Raw genomic sequence first — 24,762 nt, forward strand, 5'->3', positions numbered from 1 at the left:
AGACTGGCGACCTGCCCAGGGTGTACCCCGCCTCTCGCCTGATAACAGCTGGGATAGTTTCCAGCAGACCCCACGACCCTTAACTGGAATAAGCAGTTACAGTAGATGAATGAATGAATGAATAAATACCAGTAAAAATGTAAGAAGTTGTTTGTTTTGTCAGATTTCAGGAGTCAAATTAGTTGTTTCTATCTAAACATCTCAGGCGATTTCGATGAAATCACATTTAAAGGCCCAAAGAGGTCAAATTATTCAATGAAACAGCTCAACAATGCACACAGATCCCTTGTTTTATATTCCATCAGCCATCTAACAAAGCTTCAGATTTATAGTGTGACACACTGAAGGGGCTCATCCACTAGGTTTGGAACCACTGGACTAAAGTATTACTAGTTCCTCTTTGATTTGCTATACAGTCAGAAGTGCCATGCACATTTATGCCTAAACTGTCTGATAAGGTCATATATATATATAGTAATGCATTAGCCACTGGTGACATTTTTCTGCAGAATGAGAGCCCTTTCAGTTTATGAACACTTGCTTACTATTGGAGATTACTTCATCTCAAATAAAGGATCTGATTACACCACTCTTTAGATGTTCTAGAAAAGTTCCATGAGTGCATCCTTGCAAAGCACACAGAGCACAGATAGCTAAATGATAATGCATAGAAAAGACAAAAAGCAATTCAATTTTGAATTTCAAGTTAATATTTTATTAACAAACAGGCCCAAAATATGCAGTTGAACTCCAATACACGTATAAATACATAAATAAATATGTTTACCAAAAGACGAAAGCTCCTTCATGGAGCATAGGCCATTGATCACAGTCCACACAACTACAGTGACTGAGTATAAAATACACTAAATACATAACAAACAAATAACATACTGATAAATACCATGTTTGATACAAACAATCAGAAAGTCAGGACAGTGGGTTCTTTGCTATTAAAAAATGAAATGAGCGTGAGGACTTTATACCCCTGATCAAAAACAAGAATACTTTCAGGTACTTTTCATTCATTGATAGAAGGATCATTCAGCGAACATGTGTCCCACAGCATCTTCAGCGCCTTTTGTTCCTGAGAAAAAAAACAGAGAGGAGTCGTTATTATCATGTTTTATCGTACGGTGTTGCATCCAACATTAGATCCATCACTGGAATCATAAGACTTACATGGACATGATCTTCTGAATCACTTTCTTCACCCAGGGAGCCTCGGGGTCAAGGCAAACCTCCTGGCCTGTCCTCTTCAGAGTGGCACTGCAGCACAAAGCAATAAGGGTAAGACACATAAGTCTGGGTGAAATTGCAAAATCTCAAAGCAATAACGTTATCACGGCCACGATGGGACGGGGGCTCTTACATGATCTCGGTCTCCTCGCAGTGGGAGTTGGCAGGAATCAGCTCCACCTTCGCAATGTGGCGGCCGATGGGTTTGCTCTCGGTCATGATGCAGCGGCAGTGCAGCTCCACTCCAAGACTTCTCAGACTCATCCCTGTTAGGAGGCAGGAGGAGAAGAGGGTCACACAGGTGGCAACTCTTGATGCGCAAAGAAAGTGAACAACTCATAACTGCTGCATGCGGCTAACAAATCATGCAATACACTTACCTTCACTGATGGCCAGGAAAGCCAAGAGCATCACGATGGAGGTGACAATGACTCTGCTGCTGCTTGCCATTTTGAGTTGTTTTCTCTTTTGCAAAATTTGTAGTAGTTAAGATAAGGATGTTCTTCAGAAAATAGCAAGCTGAAGCCTGGAGACCTAGACGGTTGTAAATAATATCTAAAATAATAATTGTTTTTTCTTTCCTTTAGTTTTCTTCTTCTCTGCTTTTTGGTTCCAGATGATCTCTGGCTGTGCTGTTTGAATCTAGCACTGAAGAGGAATGCTTTTATAGCGCTGAGCTGTGAGTCACTCTCTCTAGCAACAGGGAAGTTGCACAATCTGGGACTGTCAGCAGCGGGAATTTACCGGGTAAGTTTTCTTCACTCGCTCACTTTTTTCTTTTCTTTTTTTTTTTGCTACCTGTGATTTATCCACAGCGTGCATGGATCACCGCTTTGTCACTCAGTCGCAATTGTCATGTAGGAAAAACACAGCGACTGCAATCTTCTGGCTGATGTGAAAAGAATGCTTAGAAAAATATTCTAAATTAATTCCCCGTGTCCGTGTGTGCCATTGCTCATGCCTCGGGGATTAAACACTGACCAACTGACAACTCATTCACCGCATGTGGTACAGTGAACAATTAGATGCAATAAGTGATTGGCTGATGAATATGACCCCCAGGTTTTTTTATTTGACAAATAAGTTCATGAACTTGTTGTTGACGTGTGTATTTGTTAAGAGAATGTGGTGCCTTGGAGGCACAGACGTGTTTATTGCTTGTTCGGTAATGTCAAGTTAGTTAATTTTTTTCTTCCTAGACGCTTGCTTTCAGCACGGAGACATAAAGTGCGTATGGAGCTCTTACACATTTGCGGGTGCCTGATGACAGTTGACACAAAACCTTATCCTTTTGTGCACCCCAAATTACAAGCACATTAATCCAAGATACCTATGATGTTGGTCCAAAATATTCTAACTGCTCACTCATGCATTTGACATTCCTGAAGCTACTCTTGCTGATGTGCCAGATTCAGTCATGGGGCTGCAGCCTGATGCAACTTCAACAAGCTCAAACACATTCGCCGCCAGTTCCTACGTCACTGGAGCCATTCTCACAAGCCAGAAGGCAGACTTGAGTAACATCTTGTTGCTTTGTCTTCAGTGACACACACTGATTGAACAATTTTGGACAGGGGACAAAATTCTGTCTGCCGTATTTAAATGCAACTCCTACAAACTTACAAAATCAATCAAGACCAAACAAATAAAACATTTTAAAGGCCGTATAACATTTTATTTTTTTCTGTTTTAGCTGTACTTATGCCTTCGCTGAACAGGAAGTCAAATAAATCCAGAATGTAGCCTATGACGACCACACCTCATGCACAGTCGCACGTGTCGTTTTATGGTCGGCTCCGGTTGGACTGGAGCATGTGATGACCTTCGCGGAAAGTTTATGATTTATTATTTTTCCTGCCGCCGTGAGAGCCAACATACAGCGTGTGGTGAGATAAGTGAAAATGAAATGACAGACAGGTGGCATGTGACCAGTCAGATGATCATTTTTAATGTGCTGGTGTTCCCCTAAATCTGTCACAGGCACCGGGGGCAGATTCTTAATTTTAGATCACTTTTAGAAATAAAAATTAATTGGAATTAAATGTATTTAAGTTCTGTACATTTATTTCTTTTTGTGGTTTTATATACAGTAAACACTGGTATTATTAAAAAATACAATACGCCATATTTCATTTTATATATTTTTTTTGTTTTAGTTATGTATTTGTTTCCCTTGTATACACACACACACACGCACCCCCACACACACCCACACACACACACACACCACCACACACACACAGGAAACAGGCTTTCCTGTCGAGAGGAAGAGTGATCAAATCATTTCTCTGACAGCATGATTCGTTGTTTTTGGAATATTCCCAAACTTCCCCTTGACCTCATCTAAAACTTTCATCAGTGCAGAAAAGAAAACTGTGAATATTATTTTAATTTGAACTCAAGATTAAATGGGCATGTATCATGATAATGTTTTTTTTTTATGTAACAGCATTGTATTGCCAGTTACTGTGATTATCTTTATTAGCTCAATTATCATAAAGTTTAGGAATTCATTAAAGACATCTAAGAGCCTTGTGTCAGCAGGTCAAACTCTTTACTGTCTTGTGAAACCCTGCCCGACGGATTACCACACTCAGTAGTGTAGAGAGTTTGAAAGTTCCCAGAGGATCATGCTTAATAACTCCGGTGATCGCTTCATTTATCACCCCGTCTTCAGCTGGCTCACATTTGTGATTGTTTAGAGAGAGGGATGTGTTGGCAGCTCTGCAAAGGGCTGTTTTGAAATACGGCCACAAGGAAGCTCTGACTTCAGTTTGTCAGATACTTTGGCTCGTAAGCAAAAACAGCCTATAACACTAACATCCTCAACGCTGTCATGAGCGCATTGAATTTTACTGGAAATGAAGCAGAGAAAAAAAAATATTGCACAACTCCAACCACCTTTAGACCAGAAAAATGTCATGTAAGTACATAAAAAAATAGAGTGCTAACAAAGCTTTATTTGTTTTGGGGTTTTTTTTGCAACTCTTGTATTTGTATCTTTCATAATAATTGCACCGTGAAGGAAGGTACTTCATGGCATCAGTGCAGCATACTGTACATCCAAGAGAACCATGTGCTGGAGCGTAAGACTTGGAGCGTAAGAGTTTGTTCAGACTTGTAGGGCATTCTCTGACTCAGTGTCACTGGTTTTGCATGAAAGATAAGATATGTTAAAGATAAAAGAAAAGGAAGACATAGGAACAAACCACTGCACACTGATACTAGCATAAATACTACAGGCTGACATAATGACCGTAAAGAAAGGAGCTGGGAAAACCAGGAATGAGTCATGAACTGTCACTGCTCCAGCTTATTGTTGACTTTGTCCACTGCATAGGCAGATAAGTACTGCAGGATTGTGCCACTTCAGATAAGACTAGCTCAGTTGTCCTATGTGCAAACAATTGCTTTCAGCTGAAGTGGAGCAGAACAGGCTTAATGTGAACGAGATTCACCACAAGGAAATGAGAACGTGCCAAAAGAAGGCTGAAAGGCAGAGATCATCTGGTGGATTTTGGGGAAACGTCGGGTTTTTTTTGGATAGACAAACAACTGGAGGGAAGGTTGAAGATCGAGTGCCTTTCTCCCGACTCACACAAAAGTTTCAGTTGGGGCATCTGCACGAGGGTGAAGGGCACAATGTTTTACATTTCACACGTGCATAACAGCATTCCTATAACATTAAATGTCATGCCAACTCACGTTTGCTCAATTGTTGCGTGACAACTGTAGACAATGTGCAAAGCATCCATATTTATTTTAGCCTAGCTTTAGTTTGAAGCAGGTCTAGGTGGGTGGCACATGTCTAAGTAACACCCACACGAGTGAATGCCAGGTCCAAAAGTTTCCCATCACAACATTGAACTGTCACGAGACGGTCAACGTTATTCACTTCTCCTGTCAGTGGTTTTAATGTTGTGGCTGATCGGTGCATATACTTTAATTCAAAATGAAAACCGTTCAAATGCATGTTAATGCATGACAAAGTGCAGGACAAGATGATAAAGAGTGATCCAAGTGGATGTGGGTATCGAATTTCACAATGACACACGTGTGAAATGTGAAAACGTGAATAATTTGGCACAGTTCTCGGATTCTTTCTGGTAAAGATTCCTCTAATAAGTCATGATTCCTTCTTGTCCAAGTTTCAACACTGGCACTGTAGGGAAAAAAAAAAAAAAAAAAAAACCTCAGTTGCTTGGAAATAATGAAGGCGGGAGTAGAACACACAAAACAGAGTTGTAGAGGAGATTTGCATCACAGTTCGGAGCTGCAGCAGAGACGTGGGCAGTCTACATATTTTGCTCGTCTCGCCGGGGTGTCAGGGTGGAGATTCAAAACAAACATGTCCATCATCACTGTTGTGACGGTGTTGGTTTTCCTCATCGCCCATGAAGGTGAGTGCAATCTGCCAATCACTGCAAAGCTGTGTTGTACCGTTTTGATCTGCAGTTTGCACAGACAGTTTCTTCTCTCACTTCTAAAACACGTCAGGTATCACTGCGAGAGATCCAGGGGTGATTGTGCGATGCCAATGCATAGCCAAGGAAAAAAAGCCCATTGGTCGTTTTATTGCAAAGGTGGAAATTAGTCTTCCAACTTCACATTGCGGAGACACTGAGATTATGTAAGTTGAAGGATTGTTCCGTTAACCACTGCTCAAAAAACACTTGAAGCATGCCTTAGATAATTGCCGGCTTTTCAACTCTTCTGAGGAAATATGTCTGATGTCTCTAATCTGTTTGTGGTCCTGCAGTGCCACTCTTAAAAGGAACGGGAAAAAGCTTTGTCTGGACCCTGATGCTCCGTGGGTCAAAAAGGTGCTCAACAAACTGGCTACGTAAGTGTTTCGTAACTGTACTTTTATAAATAAAGCAGCATGAGAATAAAGCCTCACTGGAACCAGATGATCATGAACTCTTCGTGTTTAGAACAAGCAGTTGATGGCACAGTCAGACAAATATCCTTCAACATAAGGGGATATTTGGTTATCTTTGTGTCACCCGAAAGGAAATTCTGGCAATTGGCAACGTGATTAGTCACAGATGATGAACAAAAATATGGTGATGATTGCAGGAGGAAATTACCACATTCTAGGAAGCCAGTTAACCATTTCCTTGTTAGAGGGATAAGGCGAGCCCGCCAGAGTTCAAAAGATTGGTGGTGGTTCTTTTCAAATCCCTCCAGAAATCTCAATAACACACGCACATTTTCTTCTCTGCAGGCGGACCCAGTGAAAAACAAAGCTTCGCAGAATCAGCTCAGATGGAAAGGAGGACTTTTGAGAGGCGCATTATCATCACCACAGGCATGCAAAATAAAAGGTCGGAAAGCAAAGGGAGGGAGCACCAAGCTGGGGAAACAGTCAAGCCATGATGTCCAAGAGGTGGTGCTCAGACCGTCTGTACCCAGGTGTCAGCCGGGAAGGAAGGCACGGTGACACAAAACGATATGTGGTGAACTATATGCTGAACGCGCTTATGTCTCCTTTGTATTAAAAAGGTGTATATGCACATATTCTGCTTTTTTCCTTTTTCCTGTAACGCACAAAAGGTGACACCGCAAACTGGATGTGAATATGAGGATGGAATAAAAACTGAACACAGCAGCACAGCGTCATGCTTTTTTTATTATTATTATGTATCAGCTCTAAACTTTAATTTAAATAGTTAAGATCATGTCCATGCCAATGTTGATGTATTTAAATAAAGTATACATACAATGTTTTGGGTTAATTTTATTACATAAATGTAACAGTGGATTAGCTTACAAGCCACAAATAGTTTAATGTTCATCCTTTTTTTTGTGTGTGCGCGCGAGTGCGTTTCTTTTGTAGTGGGAAATGTGGAGCAACATAAGTCATGACCTAAGATTAAATCCATGATTTTGTCATGGAGGTTGTGACATTGTGGTTTTGTAAAATACTGACCGGTAGATAAATCACCTTTGAAAGATTAAAAGCTTTCAACGTTCAACCTTCTAATTCAAGAGCTTTGTTACCTGGACATGTTTTATTAAGCTGACCACTAATTTACTGTGACTCAGATTAAATAAAAAATGACCACACTTCTTAAAATTAAGGCAACTATTTGCATAGATATTTCTGAGTAGACTGGAAGTAACATAAACACATTAGAATAACTTAAATTTAAATCACTTCCTGACTTAATATCACCAAAACTTCCCTAGTCTAACTATAAATGTCTTGTGGGATTTACTCAGCAGTGGTTGAGTTGAAAACACTTAAAAAGACCCATGCAAATTGATAACTTTTTCGAGTACATGTACTAGACTCCAGTTAATCAGCCATGATGGAAAGGGCAACTGTACAATCACAATATAATATAATTTGACATTGTCGACAATATTCAACCTGACATTTTCAGGTTGGACTCCACATGATTCCTCCCCAGAGGACGGACAATGTCTCCGTGTCTTGTCTCTTGAAAAGTCAACCGGAGCAATTCAAAACAAAATCTGTTTTCTAAAAGGACAGTTTTTTTCAAAAAAAAAAACTGGGTTCATCTGGTAAAGTACTATGTCTCTATAAAACACCACTCCGTTTTTAATTTGGAGAAATAAACATTGTATTGTTGTCCGTCCCATCTGCTAATCACTATAACTCTGAGGGAGGCGATTCAGCTTTTTGTGACGCAGAATCACAAATAAAATATAAATGCCATGCAGAAATATTTCGAGGAACAAGATTTACAACAGCAGTGTCTCTTGGCTTGTGTCGTTTAGGATGTTGTACATGCAGAGTCACATTAATCTGTCAGTTGACGAACATCGCCACCTCCTGGACGAAGACACACACCATCTGTTTTTACAGCTGTGAAATGCTTTGCTGTGTCACAGCTGTCATTACAGACACTGCATTCTGCAAGGGCAGTAGGATGCTAAAGTTCAATGGTTTTTCAATGCATCATTCCTAGGATCCAACAAAACATTTGGATGCGGTTAGGAAAAACCCAAGGGCAATACAATACTGCTGTTCTTGTTCACCATTGCACTCTGGTCTTAATGAGATCAGTGTGTGTCTGAGTTATGGCTTCTAGAGAAGGCTTCTCAGGGATTGCCAATATTGGAAAAATTGGATATTTAAACGTTTCTTCAGAAACTACTGACCAGTTCCCAGCGTGGCTGTTTTCATCTCATTTAGTCTCAGATCCAGACACTCCTCGCTGTCCTCCAATCAGGGCCGCCCCTGGCCAAACTGGGGCCCTAAGCAGAAATGTCTTTTGGGGCCCCCCCACCAGACACGCGCACACACACGCGCACACACACACACGTGTAAAGAAATGACGAGCACAAAATGCCATTTAGGTTTACAACCTTCATTTGGGGTAACAAAACAAAGAATTTTCAACTATGTACATGTATTTACAAGCATTTACAAGTTAACCCGTCTGCATTTTTTTGAAGCAAAGTCATCAATGAGGTCATCGTTGATTGATCGGATGCTGCTGCCAAGTGCCAATCATTGCGGCGAAGTGTGTCACATTACACCTTTTTTTTCTTCCTGCCTCGGGCTGACTCTTTATGGTACTCACGGTTGCCAGATTGGGCGGTTTTTCCACAAAATTGGGCTACTTGGTTTATGTCCGGCGGGGGAGTGTGACAGGTTTCCATAGGTGGCAACTTCGTGGTTTGGGCTGTTTTTATTGGATTGGGAGGACCAGCGGAGCGCTCGCGCTGGTCTCTCCGCCGCCGGAGCGCTGCGCGTCCTTTGCGCATTTTTAGAAAATGCGTCATCTTGTGCGACATGGGGCCCCCCATGGATCGCGGGGCCCCACGCGCTGCGCGTGTTCTGCGTATAGGGCGGGGCGGCTCTGCCTCCAATTACCCATTACACTAAACTTGCAATTCCCTTTCGCCTTACTTACCCACCCAACTTCACATCTGCTCCCTGCTTCACATCAGTTAGCAGCATTAATACCACGTGATTTCCCTTCACTGGATGCTTGACTGTGTTTTGTTCCAGTCTTATTCTCTGTCTCCCGCTGTTTGCCTTCTCTGAACCCTCTTTGACTTTGGCCTTTAGGATTTGAACGCCTATTCTTAGTCTTTTATCTTACTCCGGACATTGAGTCAAAGTGTTGTTTGTGGAGCCGTGACTCCGTAGCATTGAAAACAAGACAGACAAGTACATTTGTTCAACAATTGTACTTAATTTTGAAGTACTTGTGCTTATGTTCATCACTCACATCAATCCCCTTTGGCAACGTGGAAACCGTCTGTTGAGGTCCCACATCAAGTAGCTTTGGCAGCATGGATGGGTGTAGGGTGGTCTTCACGGCTGAATGTGCAGGGATTGCTGCAGTAGGTGCGTGACCTGTGACAGCCAAGATACTATGGGATCTGCAGTAAGTACCTCAGGTGTTATAAAAGACTGTTTACAAGCTGTGCAGATTTCACTGCGGGCCGCGGTTTTGTTGTCACAGCAGGTTGCTGTGTGTTTGGCAAATCATTTCTGCATCACTGATCTACATGTTGGAGTTTAGCTCACCTACCCTCTGGAGGTTAGACCAGGGCTGACTGGATGAGGCATCTCCTGTCTGGTTTGAAAGGCAGCCTCCCTCCACAGGTTGCTCTGTGACAGATTTGTCTTGGTGGGAGATTTCGTGATTATAGGCACGCAGGCTTTATTTGTTACACTTGTCCCCATTTCGAATCGATTCGGGTTTTCTCTTTGGTTTACTGTGTAGGTTTTTCTGATAACTTGATGATTTGTATATTCGCTTTGGTTCACTGAGTGTCTTCTGTTGAGTGTACCATCCATAACTAATGTAGTTAGGTCTTGAGGCGTGTTTATAGTCACAGCGAGATTCTGCGTCAAAGGGAAGCTTGATTGTTTCACGTACCAAAGACAAGATTTGATCTACCCAATCAACCGACCAATCAACTAACCAACCAACTAACCAACCAACCAATCAATCATGCAAACAAATCAAACTAACAACAAATTAATGAATGGAACAACTGACCAACCACTCAATCAATCAAGCAAGCAAGTTAATAAATCAATGAATGAATCAATCAGCCAACCAAACAAAAAATCAACCAATCAACCAATCAATCAGTCAAACTAATCAATTAATATTACCACACCTCTGGTCGGTCTGGATTAAATACTGTAAAGACTGTAAAAGTTTGTGCTTCAAATGCCACAAATGGTTGCAGTTGTTCCATCTGTAATTGCATTGCTGTTGCTGTTGATGGCTGCCCCTGCCACTTTTCAGACACGAAACTGAACGAGAAGAAATCCCACCTGCAACACCGAGTCCGTAAGAAAACTCACAGCAGTATGTAACTTCTGCAAGCTGAGACGGACCACGTCCAATTTTTCATCAGCAAATGAAGCATGAAGAAAAGGTAAGCAGCCACAAGTCAAGTCAGAACATATTAGCAATGTGGGACATTACAGTTTTTTACAATCACTTTGCTACTATTTTCAGAACTTTGATGTCATTTTTCACAACTCTAGACACAAAACTCACAACCAATGATCAAAATGCACATTTTTCAAAACTCTAACCCTTTTCTCAATTGCTTGGATACAATACACATAAAACTTAGATAATTTGTTCATTCAAAAAAAATCACCTGTTCAATATGATACAACTTAACATCAAAATACTACTATTTCAAAAGGCAATTCACACAATACATTTCAAATGAGTGTCTATTCATTTCCTTACAATGATCTAACTATCAATTGATACAACTGCTCAAAATGATAAGTAACTGTTGCATTACTCTGAATGCATAGTTGTATGGAAACAAATCCGAATCCACAACACAGAGTTGATGACAATGTAGAAGTACAGTAATCACTCCTGTTTTGTTTCTTACATGTACAGTACAAGCAAGCAAGTTGAGGAACACTGCATTTGATGTTTTACAGTACTGTCTTTTATTTTCTACTGTATTTCATAGCTAATTACAGTATTTTTGCTTTGATTCAAATACTGTAAACCTATGTTGTGATTGTACTGTCTTGAATTTCCCCTTGGGGATCAATAAAGTATCTATCTATCTATCTATCTATCTCTATCTAGTCTTTTGCATCAATATACTGTATTACAAACTTTGTTCAATGATTCCACTGTGTCTGTAGTATTCTCTCTAATACTGCAGTACTTTTACAGAGATGTATTTACTGTACTGTGTATGTAGTACCATAATGAAACCTGTATCACCTATTTTGTTCTACAATATTTAATGGTTGTACGAACAATGACACAGTGAAACTATCGGTTGCTTGTGTGTGGGTGATCTATAGTTCTGTTTCAGTGGTATTTCACAGTAAATTTGTTTTTTGAACCAATGATTGTGCAAGTGCAAGATTTATTTAAAGATGTGAATGCACAATGCAGTGTTTTGAACATTAGACAGCCTGTGTTACAAGTGACAACCGTTTTGAGTTTTGTGTCTAGAGTTGTGAAAAATGACATCAAGGTTCTGAAAATAGTAGCAAAGTGGTTGTAAAAAACTGTAAAAAGGAGGAAAGGTTTTGGAGCATCATGCGCGGCATCTGTCTTGTTTCTGGTGGGTCAGATAGGCAAACACTGAAGCGCGGCAGTGAACTGGTTAACATCCGTGGTAACATCATCCATGAGATGTGGATTTAAAGGTGGACGCCCACATTGTGTAAGCGGAAGATGGAGTTCTCCGCTTGTTTGGCGGTGTCTTGCCGTAAACTGGAAGCGATCGTCTGAACTCCATTTCGTCTGCACATCTGCAGGCCGTCGGCAGCAGGCATCATGGAGCTTGTTTGAGCTCCGTGAGGGCTGAAAGCCGCGGACATGTAACGCTGGACGGGTAGCTGGTCTGAACGTTGAGCCGACATGTGCTGATTCGTGTGGCTAACTGGTAAAAGGTAAGGCTTTGCGGGTTGTTTTTTTTTGATGATGCTTTAGCCGGTTACGCAAGGATTACGCGAAAACTAGCGGCACCCTGCTAACTAATCCTTATCAACCGCAGCAAACTTTCAAAATAACGCAGGCCTGCGTGGAGATAAATATTAGTTGCTGCGTAAAATTAATTATAAGCTTACAGAAATCATTTCTAAATGCTGTTTTTGTCTTGAAATAAGGCAAATTTTAATAATTGGCCGTCTTTGCGCCTTTGATGTGTGGTTATTATGAGTGTATCCATATGCTTGTGTGTCTTTATTATTGTGTTACTGCGGTTCCTGTTGGCTCATCTGCGCCTGCGTGTTGCTTGCTGTCTCCAGGTGCCCCTCCCGTCACGGTGCTCCCCAGCCGGTGTCTCTGCTGCCATGGAGGTGGGCAGCCTCCCCGTGGAGCTGTGGAGGGTTATCTTGGCCTACCTCCCTCTGCCTGACCTGGGCCGCTGCTGCCGGGTGTGCCGTGCCTGGCGGGAGCTCATCCTCTCCCTGGACAACACCCGCTGGAGACAGCTCTGCCTCGGCTGCCCCGAGTGCCGGCATCCCAACTGGCCCAGTCAGCCCCATCTGGAGCCGCCGTCCTGGAGAGAGGCCCTGAAGCAGCACGCCCTAGCCACCCGCACCTGGACTCAAAATGGGCCGGAGCTCCAGTCCTCTGCCTGCCTCCTCTTTTTCCGACGACGGAAAGACCGCAGGGTTTGGCACGTGGGGCCCGGGTGTGAGTTTGAGACTTTACGCGGGGCCCTGGCAGTGGCGGGGCCGTATGACCGCGTGGTTCTCCATCCAGGAGTGTATGAGGAGCAGGCGGAGGTGCCGCTGAAGGTGCCCGTGGAGCTGGTCGGGCTGGGCCGACTGGGCGAGGTGGCCCTCCTGGTGTGTATGGAGCAGCAGTGTCCTACTGCCAGGCTGTGTAATCTGGTTTTCATGCCACCCTGGTTCTCCACTGTCGTTTACAAGGTGAAGTAACGGCTTCTTACTATGGTTTTGTTCAAAATTCAGAGCATAGTCCGTTATATTTGTCTGACTCCAATCACTTTTCCTCTCCTCTAGACATCGTGGGGTCACGTCCAGCTAGATAACTGCAACTTTGAAGGAGCCCAGCTGCAAGTCCGAGGCCCGGGAACCTGCCAGGCTCGGTTTTGCTCCTTCTCACAGGGCAGCTCTGCCCACTTGCTGGGCGTCGTCCTCAGTTTATTGGACAGCTGTGACTTCTCAGGAAGTGAAACGGCTTCGGTGACCGTGGAGGGTCCCCCAGTGTCGGACAGGAACTGGGCATGTAAACATTTGGCTGCTCTGGCCAGGACGTTCCCATCATGTGGTGTGTTGGAATATAACGGCGCTCCCAAGGGCCCTCAGGCCGACTCCACCGGTGGGACCCAACCTCCTGGTGCTCACGTTAAAAAGGAGCACGTGAGCATGGAGGACTGGAAGAGAAGGACTGGGGTAGACGCGGTCTGTCAGGGCACAGTGATTGAAGATGGCTGGAGTGATTGTGACCGTAGCGAGGGAGAGGAAGAGAGCCGAGATGGAGGGGGAGCTAACAACACCAAAAAAACTTTTACACTGGATTACAAAGTCCCATATGATCATCACGGCCTATCCCATTTACTCAAGCCCCGGCCTGATGGCTCCCTGCCACTTGCCTCATCCCCTGATCCCCCATCGGTGACCCCTGAACTCCTCAACCTTCACCAGGAACTGGACAGGGACCCAGAGGCCCGCATGTTGGCAGCCTCCACCCTGGGCTGCCTCCTCAGACGCTGCCTCTTCAGGGACGGGAAGGGTGGCGTACATTTGTCTAATTATGGACAAGCTCGACTGGAGGAAAATGTTTTCCGTGGGCTGAACTACGCTGTCCGCTGCATCCAGAACTCCACAGTAAATAAAATCCTATCAATCAACATCGGTCTTTGTTGTAGAGAATTGGAATGTAATTACATCTCACAAGTTTAGTGACTTTTATCCGCAGCACACCACTTGTGCTTAGTGACATATCAAGTTAAGGAAGTAGCTCAGATCATTAGTAATTAAACAGCAGTTTCTTATTCAAACTGTTACTCGAGCTCTTGTCTTTGTTTCCTCCAGATAGTGATGCTGAGAAACGAGGTCTGCGAGTGCCGCGCGTCGGGCGTCTTTCTGCGCCTCTCGGCTCAGGGCCTCATTGCGGAAAACAACATCCACTCGAACGGGGAGGCGGGGCTGGACATCCGAAAAGGGGCCAACCCCACCATTGTGGTAACTGCTACACCTTTGTCTGTTGAAGATGCAAACACAAAGTCTGCATGCTACAGTTTTTAATAGCATCTCATGGCCAGCAGTCATGATTAAGATCATTTTGTCAAGTTTAAAACACTAAAGCTCGTCGACTCTTAAACTCACCTCATCAGGTGAATGTGCACTTTTGCGTCCATAATAAACTGGATGGAAGTCTGGGCGTTTACTGAACACGGTAAAAATGATTTTGATTTGTGTCATTCTGTCTTTCATTCCTCAGTGCAACAAAATACATAGCGGTTTGCGCTCTGGGGTTGTTGTCCTTGGCAACGGAAAAGGTTCAATTCGGAGCAACCAGATCTATAACAATAAGGAAGCGGGCGTGTATATTCTCTTCAGTGGAAATCCTGTGGTGAGGTAGGTTGGAACTCGCAAACATCTAACCTTCCCATCGAATTGTTTTTTCCCCATGATGTTTGGATATTATTCCAAGCGGTCATAGAGTTTGTAGATGAGGTTTCTCAGTAAGGAAAAGACGGAGTTTTCTCCAACTTCTCAGACTAAAACATAATGACCGTGTGTCTGTGAGCCAGCACGCATATTGGCACCCTGAAATGTAAATAAAGCATCATTAATTTACTCCTGAATGTCCAAAGGTGAAACAGGCATGATTTTAAATACAAAACTCTGTTTATCAGTGAAGAAATTATTTTATTTTAAGCCTGTGAAGGTTCTCAGCCATCCAGGTCATGGTATATCCAGAAAAGCGTTTAAGAAAGGCAGCTGGATTTGTAGAGCCACTCATCCTAGTAGCTTCTTCAGGTCTGTCTTGGTTTATGCTTTGTCTAGATTATCAAAGTAACGAGTAGTGATCAGCCAGAAAAGGCTGTTGGCACCGTTTATGCAGATTTACATATGATTTCTTCAAAAACAAACACTTGTGGTTTTGTTTATCCAAAAGCCTTAAAGGGTAACTACTGCTTTTTACAACCTGGACCTTACTTCTGGCATAAAATATGGTTGTTTACTCACCCATATAACTTTGGTGTCATTTGGAGTCCTTCAGAAGATATTTAGCTCCATATAATGGGAGTGACTGGGGCACCGAAACGCAGCCTCTAAATAACGCATTATCTGCCACGAAACTCGTTCATTTTGCCAATATTTTGTTATGATACGCTAGTGCTATTCCCCGTTGAGTCCAAAGTTATATGGGTGAGTAAACGATCGTATTATATGCCCGAAATAAGGTCCAGGTTGAAATAAAACGGCAGTTCCCCTTTAAAGAAAGGCAACTTGTAGTGCGTGTCTTGTGGTTTTGTACAATATGTCTTGATAACTCCAGTTACACAACGCAACATTAAGCCCTAGGAGTTCTGCAGTGCAGTGGTGTATTTTTGCAGTGAATGTGTGCTGTAAGCAGTGTTACATAATGTTTTCATATCTGATACTGTCGGTGCAGACGGTGTGTGGACGTGCTCCAGTTCGACTCATATTTTCTCTCTTCTCTGTCTCTCTCAGTGGAAATCACATCTTCCAAGGACAAGCGGCGGGGATTGCTATAAACGAGAATGGCAGAGGGATGATAACAGGTGCGGGTTTGTCCCGTCTCTTTGTACGCTTTTATGATGCATCACTGAACAGAAAGTTAAAGCGCATCAATACGTTTTAATTCTAGAGAATGTGATCAGAGAGAACCAGTGGGGTGGCGTGGACATCCGCAGAGGAGGTGACCCCATTTTGAGAAACAACTACATCTGTTACGGCTACTCGGACGGTGTGGTGGTCGGAGAGAGAGGACGTGGGCTTATAGAGGGAAACCACGTGTACTGTATGTGTATTTTCAGCCTGGATAGTATATCATATTTATTTGACAGCCATGGCACAGATGTATCCTCTTCCTCTGCTTTCTTCAGGTAACAAAGGCTGCGGCGTGTGGGTTATGTCATCCAGCCTCCCACAGCTCCTAGGCAACTACATCATCCACAACTGTATGTACGGGCTGGCAGTTTTCTGCAGGAAGGACCCGGAGAACATCGAGGCCAGGGAGGGGAACTGGCCTGGGCAAGAGGGGATTGGTGGAGAAGGAGGAAGTGGGGAGGGAGAAGGAAGAGATGGGCAGGAGAACTTTAACGAAGAAGGGGAATTGTTCGCGTGGGACAGCGATCTGGACAGCGAGGACGAACGCCACTCTGCACGTCGCTCCATCAGCGTGGCCCTGGTGGAGAGCAACTGCATGAGCTACAACGGAGGTACTAAACAGATCTGCTGCAATGAAATGCACACCGTCTCCCTCTCTGCATCTCTTTCTCAAACGTCCTATCTGTGCCTTTGTTGTAGCGGTCGGCCTGTACGTGAAGAGCAGCGAGGCTCTGAACGTGTTCGCTAACCTTGTAAACAGCAACCGTGGCCCTGGCATTGCCGTCCTGCAGAGCAGTCAGATGACGCGACTTGTCACCAACTGCATTCTTGAAAATGGTCGAGGCGGTGTCATGGTGGAAAAGGACTGCAGGGTGGAGCTTCGTGGTAATGGCATCTATGAAAACAGTGGCCACGGTGTCAGTTTCAATGGTAACGGGCAGATTACGGAGAATGATGTGGTTGGAAACCGGGGATATGGGATCCAGGTCTCTGGAAGTGCCGATATCAAGGTGAGATGGAGTGGGCACACAGTAGTTATCCTAATTTAAGATAGACCTAAAACTATTACTTGCTGAATATTTATGCCTATTTTTTTATCATTTATGTGTTTAGGTAGTGCGCAACCGTGTCCAACCTGCACAGGGTTGTGGTATCGCTGTGCTGGGGCCAGTAAAAGGCGTTGTCCATGACAATCTCTTGTTCCAGGGCCACCCCGGAAACAAAAAAACACTTCTACATATGGATCCTGGCAATGAGAGCTGTGTGTTGCGCAACAACAGTATTCTAAAGCATAATAACAGGTAACTAGGCAACCCACAGAAAGTGGTGACATTCAGTCTGAACATTTTCTTCTGCAACCAACACTGCAGCTATAATCAGTACTTATATAATAATGTATGGAGGTTTATGGTCCTGGTTCATGATTGCTGCTCATAATTATGTGTTTTGAGAGTGAAAGCTCAACATAGTGGAACATTTAGCGAGTAAAAAGTCAAATGTTTCCCTCAGGATGTGGTTAAGATGTGAATATTGCAGCTAAGAAAGCTCCAGACTCCACTTAATGGGGATCTTCTAATTCAACTTTTTTTTTTTTCTTTCCATTTTGAAGCTGTACATCTTCTCCACAGTGGGTTTTGGAAAACCCTCCCCCTCGCCCACTGGCCAGCTCCCCCGGCGGCCTCTCCTCCTCCCAGTATCCATCCCGACTTGGAATTTCCATGACTACCAGGATCAGCGCAACCGTTGAAAGCGGTTGCCACAGCGGCAGCATGTTCTGCACCATCCTGTGAATACCGGCAAGCACTTGCATACCGACAGGAACGCCAGATCAGCATGCCGGCCCTTACGCATGTGTGGAGCACTTCTGTTTCCAAAATCATGTCGTCCAGGGTGCGGGTTACTGTCAAAGAAGCAGGAAGCCGCACCTAAGACACTAAAGGGCCCGTCCACTCTCCCGGTACGTTAGTGTGTCACAACATTTCCTAATCTAAAAAAAAAAAAAAACAAGGCTTTTGTAATTTTAGGATAAAACGCTTTTGCACTCATTCACATCCGAGCACTGTCGTCAGCCTACATGTTTGACGTCTACGTCAACACAAAAGCTTTACCATAGTCATGTTCTCATTTACCGTAGACATTGTTGGCTACGTTTGTTTGCTTCTGGGACTCTCTGGTTAGGAAGTGCACACTTATAAATCCTAGCAGGAGTCAAAGACTTCAGAGATGCCAGCTTCACTCATAGTACAAAGTAAAGCTGTGCCTTGTATGACCTTTTTAAATCAATCAATGATTGTAGCTAGGGAAGGAAAGTTTATAGTGTGAGGTGTATATGCAAAAAATTTAAAAAACTAAAAAGCCAAAATGAAGCTTCTGCCTCTTGCACAGAGGTGTTGCCTGGTGAGTCTGTAACATCATGTCCTCCATGATTTATTTTGTTCGTTTGATGGTCTTCAGCCGTCTTTGACATTCCAGACACTCTCAGCGCGCCGCACACACTTACAGACTCACTCGGTAACAGCCAGAGAAGGAAAAAGGATGTTTAGCGTGCAATATGTGATGTCTACAAATGTGCCTATGCGTCTTGACCGTCTTAGATGTTCTCATCAAGAATTTGTTTACATGTAGTCTGCTTTTTTTTGTATCATGGACTGCAAGCGTCAAGCAATGATATCACGTACAACTCAAAGTTCACCACTTTGTCTACAAAATACATTAATAAACAGCTCTTGTTTGTGGCATTTCCAGTTCTCACGGTCCTTTTTTTCCCCCCCGCGGTCTTCAGTGCATTTTCTTGCGTTTCCGTCTCTCCATGAACTGATCGTATTTGATCAGAGGTAGAACGAGAGTGGCCTGTCTGTGTTCTTCTCGCAGTCCAGCCTCGTCAGCCTTCGCCCGGGATGGTTTGATCAGGGCCAGTCCCATAGACTTTGCAACTTCAATAATCCTGTAGAACAACATAAGAATCAGACACACAGCCAGTTTGTTTATGACACCTAGGGCTGTCAAAGTTAACACCAATCCCCTTTACGTCGGCCTGCCCCGTAGTTTGAGCAATAATGAAGCTCAGTGCAGCAGTAATACTGTGGAACGCAAGCAGAATTTGAAGTGTGGTCGTAATATGCCATCCTATTAGTTATTTGCATTTAACGCATTTACCGTGGATTTGCGCTGACTTATGTATGTAGTAGAGATGATGATAAGAGTTACAAACTTGAAAAACAACCAAATTGCTTCCCAGGGACAAATGAAGCTTGCTGAATCTGGATTTAAAACATATTTTAAAAAAAAGTGTGATTAATTTGCATTTTTGACCATTAACTATTGACATATTGCAATTCTTATTTTAATCTACTGACAGCCCTAATTACATCTTCTATTATCAGTTCATTCTATAGTTTGACAATCATTTGAACATCTTGAAATAGAGTGAGTCCCACTGAGTTGACACTACTGACGTTAAAGGGGAACTACTGTTTTTTTTACAACCTGGACCTTATTGTTGGCATAAAATACGATTGTTTACTCACCCATATAACTTTAGTGTTATTTGTAATTCGTCAGATATTTAGATCCGCGTATATCCATATAGTGGGAGTGACTGGGGCAGCGAATAGATAACAAGTAACTCCAGACTCAACGGGGAATAGCACTAGCGTATCATAACAAAATATTGGTGAGATTAACGATTAATGACATCAAATGACACTAAACACTTATATGGGTGAGTAAACGATCATTTTTTATGCCAGAAATAAGGTCCAGGTTGTAAAAACAGTAGTTACGCTTTGGTCTTCCTGTGTTATTTAACTGAATGCATGTGATCTTTTTTTTGTCCATACCTGGCCTCTGTGATCCCCAGGTCACGGTGCAGTAATGTGAGGTCCGCAGTCATGTGACCCATATGCAGCAGCAGCGCCAGGCAGTGGGCTGCTATTTTGGCACGCATTGATGACGACACCGTGTTCTGGACCCTGTAAGGGCGAAAGTATGGTGAAGAGTTTGTGTGCGTGACTTACGACAAAAGACAACCCGTCGTTTAGGAAGCGGTGGGACAGTTACAGCCACTTTGGTCATTGTGATTTTACATTTGGCAAACATTTTCTCCAGACCCATGATACTTGTAACTCACGCAAATGCTTTAAAGTGACAATCTTGAACCTTTCAGTCTGGGTTGATTTTATTATTGGTGAAACCAGAACTAGTTTGTTTTGCTGGTGCATAGTAATCCTTTATTCTCTGAATAACTGATCTGAGTTTATGCAGCCGATGGCATTAAGACTGAAAAGCAGCCGGTTGCCTGCAGCTCTTCATTGAACAGTTTACTGTGGCTGCTCCTTCCTGTTTCATTACTCCCTGCAATATTTCAACCTTTTCAACAATGAAAAGATGGCAGTGAGTGCTAAGCATTGAATGTGCTGTAAAAAGCTTGTGCTGTGCTAGTTAAATGCTTTTAATTTCAAGCTGCGGCAGAAGGAAATATTACTTTGCATTAGCAGTAATCTCTAATCCCTCGGCTATCATCAACACCACCGGTTCCAACAGATTAGATTAGCAGTTACTTAATACAGCCTTTTTTTCCTGGAATTTTGCACCTAGTTAATTTAAATGCAAACATAAAAATACCGCAGTACTTTCATCAGTGGGCCACAGGCTCATTATAAGATTTAATAATCCACCTGTTCATCCACCGTCATACCTGCCATTGTTGAACGATTCCACAGTGAATGTTCTCAACAGTTTGCTCTGAATGTTGCGAGGGCATCCTTCCTCCAGCCCAACTGTGCACATGAAACGTGAATCACTATTAGTCTGTGTGCACCACTCAACTCACACACACGTACGATGGGAGAGAAACAGCAGTACTCACACTTGCGGTTGATGCTCCTCTGCCGAGCCAGTTTGAGCAGCATAGAAAGATAAAAGGCGCAGCGTGCCATTTTCTCTCTGGCTTCTCCTGTAGTTGGCAAGTTCTCTAGGTGCCTCACAACGCACAGACACCTTGAGGAGAAAAAGAAAAAGTACAAATGATAATGTGAATACAATGAAACACTTTGCTGATAAATTTCTTAGTAGGCATGAGATGAGCCCTCTGCTGCCTTACCCTCCGTCATCTTTCATTTTCTGCAACTCCTCGGGGGTGAGTGCTGCCATCTTGGAACCAGCCTGCTCCAAAGCTTCATAATCTACTGGACTCAGGACTGAGGATATAGATTAAGGAAGGAGACATGAACAAGTGTAACTCTAAATATACAAATATATATTGTTTGCATTCTCTTATTGACACAGTGACTAAACACTAGTGTACCACAAATAATCTGAAAAATTTTCCCTCACTCCTTAATCGTCCTCCCAAAACTTTGATATACACCCTTTTATCAGTAAGTCTTAATCAAAGGAAATGTGTCTCTGTATTGTATGACTCTTTGTGGCCGGCCACTTTGAGGGCTCTTGTGCCAATAAGGAGTGGGTGGGAGGATGAGCTAAATATGAAATTAGCAGACCAGCAATAGTACACTGCTTTAAACAGGTCACACTTCACCTAAATGTGCACACGGTTTAATTCAATGCAAAAGCCTTTTATAAATTTTATTATACAAACGCTTAACTAGCCCGAATCGACGCTTCTGCAATATGTAATTTAAACAGTCCCCCGCTAATCACAGTCATATGTTTTGGTCTTGCCATAAGAAATCGGTGATTTTTTTGGAGGGGGGGTATTTTTGACACCCTGGGCAGAGCTTATGGTCAAATAATTTCCTCTAATTTTCCATTTATGGAGCCCCTCCTGAAACGAACCTCTGCCACGGCAACAAAGCCAGCTTTGGCTTTTACCACCTTGCTAGCCCAGAGGCTGATCATGTTTCACATCAACACATGATCGCTGAATCAAGGAAGTGTTCTTTAAGTTCAAGCTTGAGAAACTGAGATTCTGTTCACTGGTTCAGTTGGGACATTTCACGACATTTCATTCAGTGTTGCCAGTAAAGGTAAACTTCTTCAGTGGGCCACCACTTTGCACATGTGGGAAAAAGGGTCTTTTCTTATTGATTAGGGCATGCATCCTATTTCACCATTTCATTCAGCGCCCGTGTAAACAGTCAGTTGAAATCACTGAGTAGAACAATTTCAGTCAGGTTGAGTCCGCACAAACGCAGCCGGTGGCACAAAGAGCAAATAAAAGATACGATCATCAAATGGGTAGACGTTCTCTCTTTTGTCTGCGTTTGCATTGCAGGGAGGAAGGTGGACAGCCAGGTCTTCCTGCAACTCTGTCTCAGCCACTTCCTGTTGTAGAGCTGCGGGGAGAGGGGGAGAGAGAGAGAGGGGACAAATATATGACTTTTGCTCCGTGTTGACTTCTCTGTCACGTTTCTCCCAGTGGATGTGTCAGTGTAGCTTACCTTCCAGACCCTTCTGGTCAATCACAGTGCTGGCAGCCTTCGCCACTGCATGATGCAGGGTATCACTGCCCACCTGGTTCAGCCTGCGGGACGTCAGAGCTCTCTTCTGTTTGTTTGTGCCGAAGGCCTCAATCAACGAGTCCACCTGAAGAGGGAACCCAAGAGAAGATTGAGACACTGATACCACGTTTAAACTCTTAGGTGATTAGACTACTCATTACACAAACCTTATCTCTGTATGTCTTGGTGTCCTGAGGCTTTTCAGACTCCGTCATCTCTCCTGGTGTCAAAGTAAGAAAAGTGATTAAATCTTGAGCCGTGCAAAGCGTTAAACATTTCCTATCATAGGATAATCTGATCTTCCTGGGTAGTTAATAATTAATAATGTAATAATAACTTTATCAATGAGTGTGGATATGTAGAGTCCTTATAAGTAGCTTTATGCCATCAATCCTATATTTAATATAAGAATCAACACATGCCGTCTAATTCTTCCGTTTACCTGGTATGACAGGTTGCATGTTGAACAGCTGAGCGTTGTGCACCTCCATCTGCATGGTCTGTTTGTTCAACACACCGACATAATATCTAAACAGACGACAAACACAACACTTACTAGGACTCTTCGCTGTGATAAAAGCCATCGACATAATGTTATATTCACCTACTTGCAGAGACTGTTACACTTTAAAGATCCTGCTCCAAAATTATGTCCAACATAAGACAGTCTGTCTGACTCAGCGACCTGAGCAACAGAGAACATGAGAAACACTTAGATTTGAGCAACGCAGCCAAAACAAGGCATCTTCTTTATGAAGTGTGACAAGATAAGAGCCCGCCATCCTTCATCTTTCTCACCAGTATCCGTTTGCTCTTTTTTCTGGGGTTAACCTCATCTGCGTTCTTGTACATGGTGAAATCCAGCCTGTCTGCATTTCTGACGCTGCCATTTGAAAATCGAACTGTGTGATTGAGAAACAAAACGAGAAGCAATCAATCAATCCCTTATTCTGGACATTAAAATGAATAAAAATAATAAAATCACGTCAAATAGCCACTAAGGAGACGGAACGAGTGTGTCTTTTAAAACTGTCATAATGCAAAGTTTGTGGACTGGTCTAAACAACTAGCACTAGCACCGTGGCTAGCACCCACGTGTGCAAGACACAAGTGTGTTTAAAAAGAGCCGCAAAGAACGACCCAACATGAACAGTCATTGTTTCATTAATAATTATCTTCCCTAAAGTTTTGACATGCAATAAATGTGAGATAGTCACCCAGAACAGCTTTGTCAGACTCTCTCTCCTCCCCGCAGCACACTAACGAGCAGGAGGCAGCCATGATTGTTGTTGTGAGAGTTTTCAGGTGAAGGCAAGAGGATTCAATCCTCTGTACTTCCGGGTTCGCCCGTACTCTCCGCTCACAGGGACAACATAGTGTATTTGTGTTATTGAAGAATTAATGACGCATGGATGGAATCATTTAAGATGAAAAATGCAAAACAATAACAATAAAACATAATTTGACATAAGATTTTTTTATATTGTTCGGTTTTGGGTCATGTTTCTACACTTTGCACATGTCAATAAACTCTTTGAATCTTGAAATACATCTTGAGAACACATCAAACAAGTCTTTAAAATATCAAGGTTATCACTCGTCTTTGGAAAAGAAAAGAAAAGACATCAGTTTACAGCAAAATTCTCCTCTATTTAAGCAATAACATGTAAATACATTATCCCTGTAACTCCTGTTTACACATTACACGTTATGCACTTTATTCATACAGTCATGCTACATCCTCTATATACGGTTCAAATATTTAAAGAATGAATTTTTGTATATATTGTGTATTGTTCTTTTTTTCTCTTTATTGTTTTTTGAAATTATGCCTTAATTACCCTCAAAGACAAAAGAGTGTTGAGCTTTATCTATTAAATGTAGTTGTCAATGAGCAATCATAATGGAGTTGCATACCATATTAGACTTAGACTTAGACAGACTTAATTTGTTTTTTAGATTTACATCAAAATGAAATTTCGGTGCAATGGCTCAGAGCACAGCAGGAATACTGACAGAAACAAGATATACAAAAATAAATATACATATAAAAACTTTTGCATAAAAAGATAAATGGAAGATATATATAGTGCATAGTCTAATTACAGGGTAATATTGGAAAACATAAGACATGTTTATTGATCCCACGTATGGGAAATTACCTTGTCGCAGCAGCGTGGGAATTTGGCAAAAAATATATACAAAACAATAACGACTTCGACTTCGACAGGGGAAATTACCAAAAAACAAACAAACAGTTAAATCAAGTCAAATTTTAGTTATACAGTTCAA

At 42.7% G+C, this 24,762-nt stretch overlaps 4 protein-coding genes across 4 annotated transcripts; 2 read left to right on the plus strand and 2 right to left on the minus strand.

Annotated features, from left to right (window-relative positions):
- Nucleotides 1-73: 73 nt before the first annotated feature.
- On the minus strand, nucleotides 74-2,459 carry cxcl8a (chemokine (C-X-C motif) ligand 8a). Its single transcript, XM_084572481.1, has 4 exons — nucleotides 1,620-2,459; nucleotides 1,373-1,505; nucleotides 1,183-1,269; nucleotides 74-1,087 (listed from the first exon to the last, which is right to left on the minus strand). The coding sequence occupies exons 1-4, from the start codon at nucleotides 1,687-1,689 to the stop codon at nucleotides 1,072-1,074; spliced, it is 306 nt and encodes a 101-aa protein (XP_084428607.1). The 5' UTR covers nucleotides 1,690-2,459; the 3' UTR covers nucleotides 74-1,071.
- Nucleotides 2,460-5,514: 3,055 nt separating this feature from the next.
- LOC311496291 (C-X-C motif chemokine 2-like) lies at nucleotides 5,515-6,850 on the plus strand. The gene is made up of 4 exons (XM_084556093.1): nucleotides 5,515-5,639; nucleotides 5,737-5,869; nucleotides 5,999-6,082; nucleotides 6,467-6,850. The coding sequence occupies exons 1-4, from the start codon at nucleotides 5,588-5,590 to the stop codon at nucleotides 6,477-6,479; spliced, it is 282 nt and encodes a 93-aa protein (XP_084412219.1). The 5' UTR covers nucleotides 5,515-5,587; the 3' UTR covers nucleotides 6,480-6,850.
- A 5,064-nt stretch (nucleotides 6,851-11,914) lies between these two features.
- fbxo10 (F-box protein 10) lies at nucleotides 11,915-18,747 on the plus strand. The gene is made up of 11 exons (XM_084559757.1): nucleotides 11,915-12,124; nucleotides 12,482-13,111; nucleotides 13,205-14,032; nucleotides 14,240-14,389; nucleotides 14,649-14,785; nucleotides 15,890-15,960; nucleotides 16,047-16,199; nucleotides 16,285-16,620; nucleotides 16,709-17,019; nucleotides 17,123-17,310; nucleotides 17,619-18,747. Exons 2-11 carry the CDS (start codon nucleotides 12,527-12,529, stop codon nucleotides 17,797-17,799), a joined length of 2,940 nt encoding a protein of 979 aa, XP_084415883.1. The 5' UTR covers nucleotides 11,915-12,124; nucleotides 12,482-12,526; the 3' UTR covers nucleotides 17,800-18,747.
- polr1e (RNA polymerase I subunit E) lies at nucleotides 17,829-23,757 on the minus strand. The gene is made up of 12 exons (XM_084559768.1): nucleotides 23,688-23,757; nucleotides 23,269-23,372; nucleotides 23,079-23,155; nucleotides 22,913-22,998; nucleotides 22,638-22,690; nucleotides 22,411-22,555; nucleotides 22,195-22,305; nucleotides 21,111-21,207; nucleotides 20,877-21,007; nucleotides 20,706-20,787; nucleotides 19,849-19,980; nucleotides 17,829-18,953 (listed from the first exon to the last, which is right to left on the minus strand). The coding sequence occupies exons 1-12, from the start codon at nucleotides 23,749-23,751 to the stop codon at nucleotides 18,788-18,790; spliced, it is 1,248 nt and encodes a 415-aa protein (XP_084415894.1). The 5' UTR covers nucleotides 23,752-23,757; the 3' UTR covers nucleotides 17,829-18,787.
- Between the last annotated feature and the right edge of the window lie 1,005 nt (nucleotides 23,758-24,762).

This window comes from Chelon labrosus (genome assembly GCF_963514085.1).
Source record: "Chelon labrosus genome assembly, chromosome: 2".
In the NCBI taxonomy this organism is placed as follows: domain Eukaryota; kingdom Metazoa; phylum Chordata; class Actinopteri; order Mugiliformes; family Mugilidae; genus Chelon; species Chelon labrosus.

What these genes read in the sequence shown, in the direction of transcription:
- cxcl8a (XM_084572481.1), bottom strand. Translation starts at nt 1,689, where the DNA reads ATGGCAAGCAGCAGCAGAGTCATTGTCACCTCCATCGTGATGCTCTTG. An exon ending in TTTCCTGGCCATCAGTGAAG is followed by an intron (nt 1,506 to 1,619) that starts GTAAGTGTATTG and finishes GCCTCCTAACAG; the next exon opens with GGATGAGTCTGAGAAGTCTT. An exon ending in TGCGAGGAGACCGAGATCAT is followed by an intron (nt 1,270 to 1,372) that starts GTAAGAGCCCCC and finishes TTTGTGCTGCAG; the next exon opens with TGCCACTCTGAAGAGGACAG.
- LOC311496291 (XM_084556093.1), top strand. Translation starts at nt 5,588, where the DNA reads ATGTCCATCATCACTGTTGTGACGGTGTTGGTTTTCCTCATCGCCCAT. An exon ending in TTTCCTCATCGCCCATGAAG is followed by an intron (nt 5,640 to 5,736) that starts GTGAGTGCAATC and finishes AAAACACGTCAG; the next exon opens with GTATCACTGCGAGAGATCCA. An exon ending in TGCGGAGACACTGAGATTAT is followed by an intron (nt 5,870 to 5,998) that starts GTAAGTTGAAGG and finishes GTGGTCCTGCAG; the next exon opens with TGCCACTCTTAAAAGGAACG.
- fbxo10 (XM_084559757.1), top strand. Translation starts at nt 12,527, where the DNA reads ATGGAGGTGGGCAGCCTCCCCGTGGAGCTGTGGAGGGTTATCTTGGCC. An exon ending in GCTGCATCCAGAACTCCACA is followed by an intron (nt 14,033 to 14,239) that starts GTAAATAAAATC and finishes TGTTTCCTCCAG; the next exon opens with ATAGTGATGCTGAGAAACGA. An exon ending in ATTCTAAAGCATAATAACAG is followed by an intron (nt 17,311 to 17,618) that starts GTAACTAGGCAA and finishes TCCATTTTGAAG; the next exon opens with CTGTACATCTTCTCCACAGT.
- polr1e (XM_084559768.1), bottom strand. Translation starts at nt 23,751, where the DNA reads ATGGCTGCCTCCTGCTCGTTAGTGTGCTGCGGGGAGGAGAGAGAGTCT. An exon ending in AAAAGAGCAAACGGATACTG is followed by an intron (nt 23,156 to 23,268) that starts GTGAGAAAGATG and finishes TCTGTTGCTCAG; the next exon opens with GTCGCTGAGTCAGACAGACT. An exon ending in CGTCTACCCATTTGATGATC is followed by an intron (nt 21,208 to 22,194) that starts GTATCTTTTATT and finishes CTATATCCTCAG; the next exon opens with TCCTGAGTCCAGTAGATTAT.